The sequence below is a fragment of the Dendrobates tinctorius genome, unplaced genomic scaffold (genome assembly GCF_039654945.1).
Source record: "Dendrobates tinctorius isolate UK_male_01 unplaced genomic scaffold, ASM3965494v1 ptg000028l, whole genome shotgun sequence".
Classification (NCBI taxonomy): Eukaryota; Metazoa; Chordata; class Amphibia; order Anura; family Dendrobatidae; genus Dendrobates; species Dendrobates tinctorius.
Genome location: NW_027361696.1, coordinates 96,293,524 through 96,306,968, shown reverse-complemented (window position 1 = coordinate 96,306,968; position 13,445 = coordinate 96,293,524). Strand labels below are relative to the sequence as shown.

Genomic DNA, 13,445 nt, shown 5'->3' with positions numbered 1-13,445 from the left:
ATCTGGCCCCATACATTTAAATGTCTTCTACAAATGTTCAGAGATCATCTTGAATACCTAGAATTTCTCAAATGTTAAAATTATATATATTTTTTGTTTGTTTTTAATAACATTATTAGGTACCACATGGATGATGGAAATTTTAAGCCTCATTCAAAAGAATGGAGACCCGACCTGGAGCAATACTGTACTGAACTGGGAAAGAGTACCTTGGATTGAAGAGTTGGATTATGCCAAAAAGCTACAACAGAGTGAGGAACACCCTCGCCTATTAACCGGCCACTTGCCCAGACACTTGTTTATGAAATCATTTAATGGTTCTAAGGCAAAGGTAAATTATTACACAAAAAAATCCTCAAAAACATTCTGCAATGATTTAGAGTGATCACGTTTGTATTGTTAATATTATATTTATGAATACGATCATTGTGTCAAAATGGGAAGTACATAACAACTAGATGTAATAGGTAGATCAAATATATAATGTAAAAAGTGCAAACTAAAGCGTGCAGAAGCACCGTGTAAGATGTGTGCAAACATAAACCCTTTCACCCTCAAGGTGGTTTGCAAGTTAATGACCAGGCCAATTTTTACAATTCTGACCACTGTAACTTTGAGGCAATAAGCTCTGAAATGCATCAACAAATCCCACTGATACTGAGGTTGTTTCATGACATTTCGTACTTTATGAAAGTGGTAACATTTCTTTGATATAACTTGCATCTATTTGTGGAAAAAAAACAGAAATTTTGCCAAAATTTGGCAAATCTTTGCAATTTTCAAACTTTGAATTCTTATGCTCTTTAATCATAGAGATACAGTATGTCACACCAAATAGTTAATAAATAGCATTTCCCACATGTCTACTTTACATCAGAACAATTTTATAAACAGATTTTTTTTAGGAAGTTATAAGGGTAAAAAGATAAACCAGTTTTCCAACAAAATTTACAAAACTATTATTTTAGGGACTACCTCACATTTGAAGTGACTTTGAGGGCCCTATATGAAAGAAATTACTCAAGAGTGACACCATCCTAAAAACTGCACCCCTCAGCAAAATTTGCTATGCAATATCTCCTGAGCATGCTAATACCCCATATGTGTGGGAAACCAATGTTAGGGAACACAGCAAATCGGAAGAGAAGGAGTGTCAATTGACTTTTTTAATGCAAAATTTGCTGGAATCATTAGCCATGTCCCATTTGGAAAGCCCCTAATGTGCCTAAACAGTGGAACCCCCCCCACAAGTTACCCCATTTTAGAAGCTAGAACCCACAAGGAATATATTTAGATGTGTGTTGTGCACATTGAACCTCAACATGCTTCACAGACGTATATAACGTTGAGCTGTGAAAATAAAAAAAAATAACATTTTCCACACAAAAATGTTACATTAGCCCCATTTTTTTATTTTCACAAGGGTAATTGGAGAAATTGCACCATGCATTCGTTGTGCAATTTCTCCTGAGTATGCTGATACCACATATGTGGGGAAATACTACTTTTGAGGCATAATGCTAATCTCAGAGGGGAAGAAGCTCTATATTGAAGTTCAGATTCTTCAGGAACGGTTTGAGGGTGCCATTGGCAACCAAAGACAAAGAGACATACAAGGAAGCAGGTATCACCATAAAAAATGTCAAATTTTATTGGTACACACAAAACCACAAAAAGGAAGTTTTAAAAACATTTAAAATACAAAAGTAGTTACAAAGTGTGTAACTATTACATGCAGGAGCAATGGTTAGCCTAATGTCACCTGTAAATAATTCATGAGATTCTCATATTTCAAGATCAATACATAATAAAGATAACAATGTCTATATATAGGAATACTGAAGTTAATAGTTCTGAGAGAAAATCACATGCCTGAATTAGTTGGAAATATTGAAGATTGGCACCAAATACAAGGTAGATAGATTGTATAAGTAAAGTGCAAATAAATATACATCAAAAATTATTCAAATACTTATATCCTAATATAGGCACCTAGTATAATGACCCATACGCCAAATAACAAATAGTGGTAGCAAGCCATTTGGAGTACAGAGTATGAACTCAGGTCAAGTGGGACCTGTTCCAATAGCGCCATAAAATATTGACCTATAAGATACATTAACAACCAAATGCTGTAATTAAATTAGGCATGCTCACAGAACAACACACATATTATGCAGTCATTAAGGTGTAAGGCAAAAAAAAACGACCCCTGTAAGCCCAACGCGTATCGTCACTGCTGTGACTTCATCTGGGGCAAGAAAAAGTGTGGTAGGTTTTGTGAACCCTATCTATATATACAAACACAAACAATTATCAAATCTCAACAGCTGTTGAGCTTACTGCATGGAGTTCACGTGCAATGTCGGTGGCACCGCCAGGTAACCGGAAACGATTCCATAACAAGTCCTTATACACATGCGCATGCGCAGAAGTTGTTATAGTAACCCAGGACGCAAAAGGCTGCATCTTAGCAGAAAGATGGAAGGTCTTCCCTAGAGAGACACATGCTTTCAATGAGCCTGCTTGGTGTAGCATCACATGACAGCAGAAAGGTCCTCGTACAGCTACACTATATCCTTGTGCTGTACATGTGTGCTATAATATTACACTAATTACCGCAACACATTTCTGTAGCATCATTAAATATCTTCACACAGAGCCCATAAAAAAGAGTTTTTTGACATATGACATTACACCATATAGCTGCGTTCCGTCAACATAAAGATATCAGGGTAGTCATTATGCTGTATGATCGTGTAGCAGTGGACTACCATACCAGGCACTGCAGTCCAGTTATGCAGCCCAATTAAATATCTCCATGCAAAATTCTTAAATGTGACATAAAACACAACAAATCCTGCAATTATGATATGCACATGGACCAATATGGTATAATCTGATATCACCTTCAGAGATATAAAAGAAGGTCACAGGTGTATAGATTATTATAGCGCAATAGCAAATTTAGCAAGTTCCATGCCTGTGATATTGTTATCAGTCAGCAGGGTATAAATAGTGCAAAATCCAAAAACAGAGAAATAATGTGGTAGCTCGTCCACAAATTTACCATCATTGTAGAGTATGCGAAGCAGCAAAAGAATCTCTAATACACTAACATTGTGTTATAATGCAGGAGCATTAGATCATTCTGAAATCATAATGATTAGTGTTCTGCACATTCTGTGCAGCATGATATTTTTAAGTGCTGTTCAAGCTATTGCCAGTAGGTGTCATAAGTTGCCCTTGTCTTTTTATTCATGTGTTTGGAATCTTCTGTTCTCCCAAATGGTTAACTGTTCAGAACCGCCCCTTCTTCCTGCCCTGGTCAACAACATGTAACCATTTTTCAGCCGTCTTCTGAGTAGCTCACATGTGCTCAGCTCTCTGCAAAACCATTGCTATAACAAGCGGATTCCGTTTTTACCTGAGTCATCCACATTTTGTACAACAATCTACTGAATCATCCATACCTGTGTTCTACTATACCATCTGTTATCATCTCGCATTGTTGTCCATATCATCCCAATAAATATAGACTTAAGCGCCCATACAGTCAATCAAAAATTATAACCGCACCTCATATAGCCAGAGTCCTGCAGGACACTAAGTAAGACACAAGTCACATCCAGGGAGTTCATCCCAGAAAAAAGTCCATACCAAATAGTAGAAAAGACAGCGCCTCAAACGTTGGTGAAAAAGAATTCACATTTTATTCTGCCTCCTGTGGCAACGTTTCGATCCAAAGATCTTTCTCAAGCACAGAACAGGAGTGTTTCAACCCAAACTATATAGTAAAAAATAGTAGAAAAGAACGGCACTCATCTGGTAGTGTAGTCAAGGCTTTATTATAAAAGCATATCAGTGGGAGAACGGGTGCAAAAATGAGATAGCAACGACAATCGTTTCGCGCTGCAGACCCCTTTAAATTTTGCACTCTGATTCATTGCAGCCATTTGGTAAATTCAAAAAAGTTCATTTTTTTTCTCATTACTGTACACTTTGCACTCCATCTTGACAGAAAAAAACAGAAATGTAGAATTTTTTGCAAATTTATTAAAAAAGAAAAGCCAAAATATCACATGGTCATAAGTATTCAGACCACTTGCTCAGACACTCATATTTAAGTCACATGCTGTCCATTTCCTAGTGATCCTGTTTAAGATGTGCTTCATCATCCCCTGAAGAAGCCACACAGCGTGTGGCGATACGCATGGGGCCTTGCTCCCTCCACTCCCCTACCCCACCAGCTGCTTCCAGCATTTTTTGGCATTATACTTTCATGATGAATATCGCTTGGTCCCCATGCATCTACAGGGTCTATAAAGCTTTCCTTTCTGGGTCAGGTATTGAATAATTGTGTGGGCTCTTTTTTTGCCCTGTTAATTTTTTTTTTTTTTTGGCTCATATGGTGCTGTGAATAGCGATATTTTAGGCTGTGTGCCCACGATGCAGATTTGCAGCGGATCCGCAGCGGATTTTACCACGCAGAAATGTTGCATATCCGCATTGTGATGTACAGTAGCCTTAAAATCAATGGAAAAAAAAAAAACGCTGTGCAGATGCTGCGGATTTTTCCGCGGTACAAAATCTGCAGCATGCTACTTCTTTTGTGCGGTTTTCCATCTCCCCTGTCACCAAATCCGCAGGGGGAAAACCGCAGTGGAAAACCGCACAAAAACCGCAATAAAACCGCAGGAGTAATGGAAGAAATCCGCAGGAAAAATGCAGATAATTTGACCTGCGGATTTCCTCCATTCTGCGCGGAAAAATCTGCAGGGCTAAAAAGTCCATCTGCACTCAGCCTTACACCTCATATACACAGACCTTTTGGTCCATGTATGACTACACTACTTTATATATATATTGTTTGTGATATCCAATATGTTGAGGTGGCTTGTTTGATACTTACTCAATGTCATTATCGTTATGTGGGGTTTTTCTGCTGTGGGAGTATCATCATATCATTATTTCATGATCTGTGATGATTGCAATTTTCTTGCATCTTTTAATCTGTTTTTAATGTCTTTTGCTGTTTTGTGTATGTGTCAGATATTGATGTATAAACAAAATTTACCCTTTTTACATTTCTGTGGAGTTCCCATATGAAGATACAGTATATTGCTTTTTCTTTTTGTTTTTTGCATGATGTATCTTTGAATATAACTGTTAGCATGGGTAGTCTGGAGCCGGAAACTTCAGGAGTGGACCCTCTGGACCGTGGCACCGAGGGGCCCCGGGCGAGCTGCCAGGTGGAACTGACCCCTATACAGGGACCATTAGGAGCAGGCCCAAGGGTTTGAGTACCACGGTAGCCGGTACCGAGAGCGGCGGCTCAGGATGGACCAGAGTAGGACTGTGGGACTGAAGTATAGATGACAGAACAGAAACACTGGAGGCAGGACTGGAGTAGGACGGCAGGACTGGAGCAGGATGGAACAGGAATACTGGAGGCAGGACTACAGAAGAGAGCAAGGAACCTGAGTAGCAGGACTGAGAGGCTGCTGCGGAGGGCAGGCAAGAACGAACTGCAGGAGCCGAGAGCACACGATGCAGCGAGGCCAGTGTGCTAGGAAACACAACAATCAGGCACCTCCCTCAGGGGGAAGCGGCCTGATATGCTCCTGTCTTGTCTGCCATTGGTCAGGGAGGTGCTTCCGGGGCAGGGCATAGCCGGAGCACAAGAAGCAGGAGGGAGGCGCGGCCGCGGCCTATGGTGCATGCGCATTGCATGCAGGGACGCCGCCGGCCGCGTACCTGCCAGAGGCGACCTCCGTGGATGTCGGGCGGCGGGAGGCTGCGGTGTGGGAGCGATGGCCGGGTGAGTACACAGGGACGGCGTAACAGTACCCCCTCCCCTAAGCCGTCCTCTCTGGACATTAGCAAGAAATCTCTTGAGGATACGAGGAGCATTGATATTCTCTCCTCAGCACCAAAGCCCTTCCAGTCAACAAGGAAAAATGTCCTACCTCTAACCTTCTTTATGGCGATAATGTCCTCCACTTCAAAGACGTCATCGGCACCCACCAGCTGAGGACCGGAATCAGGCAAGGAAAGGAAGAGATTCAGCACCACAGGTTTCAGGAGAGAGACATGGAAGGTGTTCGGGACCCGGAGCGAAGCAGGCAACCTCAATTTGTAGGCAACTTTATTGATAGGTCCAAGAATTTTGAACGGACCGATGTAGCGTGACCCCAACTTGTAAGAGGGCAGTTTCAACTGGACGAATTTGGATGAGAGCCAGACCTTGTCCCCAACATGATAGGGTGGAGGATCCAATCTCTTCTTGTCGGCAAAATTCTTCATCCGATCAGCGGATTTCTTGAGTGACGTGTTGGTCTTTGCCCAGATCTTGGAAAACTCGGAGAACAAAGCGTTGGCCGCGGGTACCTTGGAGGCAGGAGTTATCGGAAGAGGAACACCAGGATGTCTGCCGAACACAATGAAAAATGGAGATTTGGCTGAGGACTCACCAGCATGGTTGTTGTAAGCGAACTCTGCCCAGGGAAGTAAGTTCAATCCAATCGTTCTGGTGGGCGTTGGAGAAATGATGTAGGTACCCAGTCAACATCTGGTTGGTGCGCTCCACCTGCCCGTTGGACTGTGGATGGTAGGCTGAGGAGAAGTCAAGGGAAATGTTCATGAGCTTACAAAGCGATCGCCAGAACTTGGAGGTAAACTGAACCCCTCGGTCCGACACCATGCGTTGAGGTAGTCCATGGAGTTCATGACGGACATAATACGTCCCTGATTCTCCCGCAGGAAGAGTAACTCTTTCTGTGTGGCAGCTGTGGTACCGGCGGGATCCATGGCCTGATTGTACTGTTAGCATGGGTAGTCTGGAGTCGGAAACTCCAGGAGTGGACCCTCTGAACCGTGGCACCGAGGGGCCCCGGGCGAGCTGCCAGGTGGAACCGACCCCTATACAGGGACCGTTAGGAGCAGGCCCAGGGGTTCGAGTACCACGGTAGCCGGTACCGAGAGGGGAGGCTCAGGTTGGCCCAGAGTAGGACTGTGGGACTGAAGTATAGATGACAGAACAGAAACACTGGAGGCAGGACTGGAGTAGGACGGCAGGACTGGAGCAGGATGGAACAGGAACACTGGAGGCAGGACTGCGGAAGAGAGCAAGGAACCCGAGTAGCAGGAATGAGAGGCTGCTGCGGAGGGCAGGCAAGAACGGAACTGCAGGAGCCGAGAGCACACGATTCAGCGAGGCCAGTGTGCTAGGAAACACAACAATCAGGCACCTCCCTCAGGGGGAAGCGGTCTTATATGCTCCTGTCTGATCTGCCATTGGTCAAGGAGGTGCTTCCGGGTCAGGGCATAGCCGGAGCACAAGAAGCAGGAGGGAGGCGCGGCCGCGGCCTATGGCGCATGCGCATTGCATGCAGGGACGCCGCCAGCCGCGCTCCTACCAGAGGCGACCTCCATGGATGTCGGGCGGCGGGAGGCTGCGGCGTGGGAGCGATGGCCGGGTGAGTACGCAGGGACGGCGTAACAATATCTTTGGTGAACCCACTTTTGACAAATTTGGCTGTGCCCTCCATTCATATATTATTACACTTGGTATCCAAAAATAAAATAGAAATATCTTGCGTAGGTATTATAAGTTTTGGTCGCGGGGGTGGAAGTTTAGTCATAATGTCTAACCAAGACCAAGTTGATTTGTGACGGTATTTTTGTTTGAATTGTTTGAGAACTCGCTTGACATGTTGCAATTTTTTGGTTGGTTCAGCACATTATCAGGACAATCCTCATTTTTGAGGACTTTGTCATCATAGAGTTTGTTCAACGTTTCTCTGGTTAGTTTGGCGCAGAGATTATAAGAGTCATGGAAGCCGGGGTCCACCAAGAATGGTATGGTGGTAATAAGCGTCAGTGTGGACGGAAAGGATTCTAGCAGGAGGTCATTGATTATCAAACGTTTTACACGCAGAGTAGACGAACTCACCTCGTCCAACTGAAGAGCTATGGAAGGCTTCGTGCTAGACCATAGACAAGGTACACCCTCGGGGCCTAATAATATCAGGTCTATGTTATCTTGATTCCCCTTTTCATGGCTATGCACTACCTTCAGCCATCTGCTCAGATGTAAAGCTTTGTAATAAAGATGTGGATCTGGGACCCCTAAGCCCCCCCGAGGAATTCGAATTTGAGAGAAGTTTATAGGGCAGCCTTGCAGGTTTTTGCTTCAAAGAAATCTAGAAATTAGGAATTTTAAATTTTTAAGAAAGTTTGTGGCACATACACAGGGACCATAGTCATAGTATATAATATTACTGGCATTACATAAGTTTTAAAAACGTTAATGCGTCCTAACCAAGATAATGTAGGCAGGTTGTAGGACTTCATAAGTGCTTCCACTTTCTTTAGTAAGGGGGAATAGTTAGCATGGAACAAACTTGCAGGGTCCCTTAGTGATCGATACTCCCATGTACTTTAAAGAATTTGTGGACCAGGATACAGGGGTTTGTCTATGGAGATCAGTTAGCTGGGTGTACTATAGGGTTACGTTGAGAGCCTCAGATTTTGAGGTATTAACTTTAAAGTTAGACAATAGGCCACATTGATAGAATCATAGAATCATAGAATCGTAGAGTTGGAAGGGACCTCCTGGGCCATCTGGTCCAACCCCCTGCTCAAAGCAGGATTCGCTAAATCATCCCAGTCAGATGTCTGTCCAGCCTCTGTTTGAAGACTTCCATTGAAGGAGAACTCACCACTTCTCGTGGCAGCCTGTTCCACTCATTGATCACTCTAACTGTCAAAAAGTTTTTTCTAATATCTAATCTGTGTCTCCTCCCATTCAGTTTCATCCCATTGCTTCTAGTCTTTCCTTGTGCAAATGAGAATAAAGTTGATCCTTCTACAATGTGACAGCCCTTTAGATATTTGTAGACAGCAATTAAGTCTCCTCTCAGTCTTCTCTTTTGCAAACTAAACATTCCCAAATCCTGCAACCTTTCCTCATAAGACAGGGTTTGCAGACCGGTCACCATTCTGGTCGCTCTTTTCTGAACTTGCTCCAGTTTGTTGATGTCTTTTTTAAAATGTGGTGCCCAAAACTGGACACAATATTCCAGATGAGGTCTGACCAAAGAGGAGTAGAGGGAAATAATGACTTCACGTGATCTAGACTGTATGCTTCTGTTAATACATCCTAGAACTGCATTTGCCTTTTTTGCTGCTGCATCACACTGTTGACTCATATTCAGTCTGTGATCTATTAGTATACCCAAGTCTTTTTCACATGTGCTGTCACTTAGCCCTATTCCTCCCATTCTATATATGCTTTTTTCATTTTTATTGCCCAGATGTAGTACTTTGCATTTCTCCCTGTTAAAAACCATTCTGTTAGTTACTGCCCACTTCTCCAGTTTATTTAAATCTTTTTGAATCCTCTCTCTCTCTTCTCTAGTATTAGCTATCCCTCCTAGCTTTGTGTCATCAGCAAATTTAATCAGTTTACCCTCAATTCCTTCATCTAAATCGTTGATAAAGATGTTGAACAATACAGGGCCCAGGACAGAGCCCTGTGGTACCCCACTTGAGACATTCTTCCAACTGGATGTGCAGCCATTTACGACCACTCTTTGGGTCCGATCACTAAGCCAGCTATGAATCCACCTAACAGTTGCCTTGTCCATTCCATACTTAGTCATTTTTTCAATAAGGATTGTATGAGAGACTTTGTCAAATGCTTTGCTGAAGTCAAGATATACTATATCTACAGCATTTCCTTGATCCACCCAATCAGTGATACCGTCATAGAAGGAAATTAAGTTAGTCTGACATGACTTATTAGTTACAAACCCATGCTGACTCTGTTTGGTCACTTCATTCTTATCCAGGTATTGACTTACATGTTTTTTAATAATTTGTTCAAAGATCTTTCCTGGTATAGAAGTCAGACTCACCGGCCTATAGTTGCCTGGGTCCACCTTCTTCCCCTTTTTGAAGATAGGAACAACATTTGCTCTTCTCCAGTCTTCTGGCACTTCTCCTGTTCTCCAAGAATTTTCAAAGATTATGGAGAGTGGTTCAGAAATTTCTTCTGCTATCTCCTTCAGTACTCTGGGGTGTAATTCATCTGGACCTGGAGACTTGAATTCATTTAGGTTAGCTAAGTGTTTCCTCACTATCTTTCTGTTTATAGATATCCTGGATTCTTCTATTCCCTTAATAGGACAGTGAATAACAGTTGGTGTTACATTTCCTTTCTGAGAGAAAACAGATGCAAAATAGGAATTTAAAAGTTCAGCCTTCTCAACATCCTGTCTTACCATTTCATCATTTTCATCCTGTAAAAATCCTATAGCATCTTTGACTTTTCTTTTACTTTTGACATATCCCCAAAATCCTTTATAGAGTATGTTAATGATAATCGGGAATGCCTGAGAAGGGTTGGTTATGAGGAAGAGTAGTTCATCCGCAAAGGCTAACGTTTTTATCTCTAGCGTGCCTACTCTCAGCCCCTCGATTTGGTCCTCCTGCCTGATCTTCAGAATTAGCGTTTCAATGACTAAAATAAATAGGGATCGGGACAATGGACACCCCTGTCTAGTACCATTATTAATATTGAAACTGTTTGACAGGGTGCCATTTATCCTCACCCTAGCTGTTGGTTGTGAGTATAATGAGAAGATAGCCAAGATATACTGTGGGGGAAAACCAAACTTAGCCAATACCATGTCCCTATACCTCCAACTCACCCTATCAAAAGCCTTCTCGGCATCAGTAGACAGAAGGGTCAAGGGGATGCCATGACTCTTGGCATACGCTATCGATTGGATAATTTTAGCCGTAATATCTTTACCCTCCCATCCACTCACGAACCCCGCCTGGTCCCTGTGCATTAGTTTGGGGAGGATTTTACTTAGTCGTCCTGCGAGTATTTTGGCCCATAATTTGATATCAGCGTTGAGTAAAGATATTGGTCTGTAGCTAGCACAGAGGTTGGGATCTTTCTCTTCCCTCGGGAGGACAGTGATAAAGGCCTCTAGAGATTGTTTTGGTAAAGGAAGCCAATTTAAGTATGAATTGAACAGTGCTACTAAATGTGGTAATAGAGGTTTAATGAAAATTTTATAGGAGATAATGGGCAGGCCATCTGGGTCCGGTGCTCTCCCAGTAGGAATAGCCGATAAGGTAGCCAAAATTTCTTTGGGTGTGACAGGAGCCGTCAGTAAATTATGGTCTTCCAGAGACAACTTGGGGACCTTAAGGGGGTCAAGAAAATCATTTATTTTGTCAGTGGCAATCGCGGGATCCCTGATGTCCACTGGTATATCTATACTAGCTGAAGAGCCCGGCGCTGCACGGGCATAGTAACTAACTGTGGTTAGTTATAGCAAATTATAATTATCCTCCATCCCATAGTCTCGTGCCCATATACCCATCATACATATCCACGATCCCATAGGCCCGTGCCCATATACCCATCATACATATCCTCCATCCCATAGTCGAGTGCCCATATACCCATCACACATCCTCCATCCCATAGTCCCATGCCCATATACCCATCATACATATTCGCCATCCCATAGTCCCATGCCCATATACCCATCATACATATTCGCCATCCCATAGTCGAGTGCCCATATACCCATCACACATCCTTCATCTCATAGTCCCATGCCCATATATCCATCATACATATCCTCCATCCCATAGTCCCGTGCCCATATACCCATCATACATATCTGCCATCCCATAGTCCCGTGCCCATATACCCGTCATACATATCCTCCATCCCATAGTCCAGTGCCCATATACCCATCACACATCCTCCATCGCATAGTCAACCATTATGACATCATAATGAGCGGCGGGGCTTGCAACCTTTGATGACATCAGCGTCGCCATGGCAACCATTATGACATCATGATGAGGGGCGGGGCTTGATACACACACACTTTTTCCCCATTATGTAGATAGGGGCAAAATTGTTTGGTGAATTGGAACGCTCGGGGTTAAAATTTCGCCTCACAACATAGCTTAGGACACTCTCAGGGTCCAGATGTGTGACTGTGCCTAATTTTGTGGCTGTAGCTGCGACGGTGCGGATGCCAATCCCGGACATACACATACACATACATACATACACACACTTGAGCTTTTTATATTAGATTATATGTTTTCATAGAAAGTTCTAAACTCCCGGGCAATGTCGGCAGTTTCTTTAATTGGTGAGCCGTCCATAGTTGTGAGTTACTTAATGAAAGTTTTCTCTTTGCGTTTTTTTTAATAAGGACATCATGAGTTCACTGCCTCTTTTACCATGGAGGTAGAACCTCTGCCGACTTCTCATGTATATTTTGGCTGACTGAATATTTAGAAGGTCCCTCAGGTCTTGTCTAAGCCTAACTAACTCTTCTTGGATCTTGGTCGCTTGATACCACTTGTGCATTTTTTCGAAAGAGTTGATCTGGTGTAGGATTGAATTGATCTTTCTTGATCTTTTCTTTTTCAAGTACGAACCCAGCGACACAAATTCCCCTCTCATAACGGCTTTATGTGCTTCCCACACCTTAGGTGTCGATGGGCCCGAGGAGGAATTTTCTTGTAAAAAGAATTCAAGGGTGTCAGACAGCTTAGAAACATGGGGACTAGATTCTAATAGTGTCTCATTAAGTGTCCAGGATCTAGAGGGCAAGGGTAGAGAGCTGATGTTTACTTATAGAAAAATCGGGCCATGGTCCGAGAGGGAGATCACATCTATTGCTGCGGATTTTACTAGCTGAATGTGTAATGTCTGTATGAAAAGGTAGTCTATTCTATGATAGCTACTGTATTATGAGGAGGGGAGAAGAAGGTATAGTCTTTAGTCGAGGGGTTCAAAGTTCTCCATGTATCCATCAAGATTAGTGATTGCAAATTAAGATATAATTTTCTCAGGGCTCTTTGTGAGAGAGAAGATTTACCAGATGTCTATTAGCTGGTTCAATGAAATGTTAAGGTCTCCTCCCACTATAAGAAGACCTTCGGCGAAAAGGCGGAGAGTGTTCAAAACCCTACACAACCGGCTAATTTGAGCATTTGGGGCAAATAGGTAGCCTAATGTGATTTTTGTATTGGCTAAAAAGCCTTTAATCATTATGTACCTCCCTTCCGGGTCAGACAGGGTGTCATTTAGTGTAAAGGGTGTATCCTTTCGGAGTGCTATGCTCACTCCCCTTGCAGCTGAGGCAACCGTGCTGTGGTACCATGTTGGGAAGCGAGTCCTAACAACATCGGGGACCCGACCTTTCTTAAGGTGAGTTTCTTCCAAAAATAAAATACTAGAATTTTTAGAGTGTAAAAACCTCAGAATTTGACTACGTTTACATGGCGAGCCCATGCCCTTAACATTGTAGGAAGCCACTACTATTGTGACTGGCGAAGTATTGTTAATTATGTCCCAAACTTGGGAAATTGAAGAATATCTTCGCATGTGTACC

General features: G+C 42.9%; 1 protein-coding gene across 3 annotated transcripts in view; it reads left to right on the top strand.

Annotated features, from left to right (window-relative positions):
* Window positions 1–13,445, top strand: part of LOC141085647 (sulfotransferase 2B1-like) — a 276,977-nt gene that overhangs the window by 194,396 nt on the left and 69,136 nt on the right. For all 3 annotated transcript variants that reach the window (XM_073571191.1, XM_073571193.1, XM_073571192.1), the window contains one exon: window positions 120–331. In XM_073571191.1, the coding sequence (XP_073427292.1) occupies window positions 120–331 (212 nt within the window). The remainder of the gene's footprint in view (window positions 1–119; window positions 332–13,445) is intronic.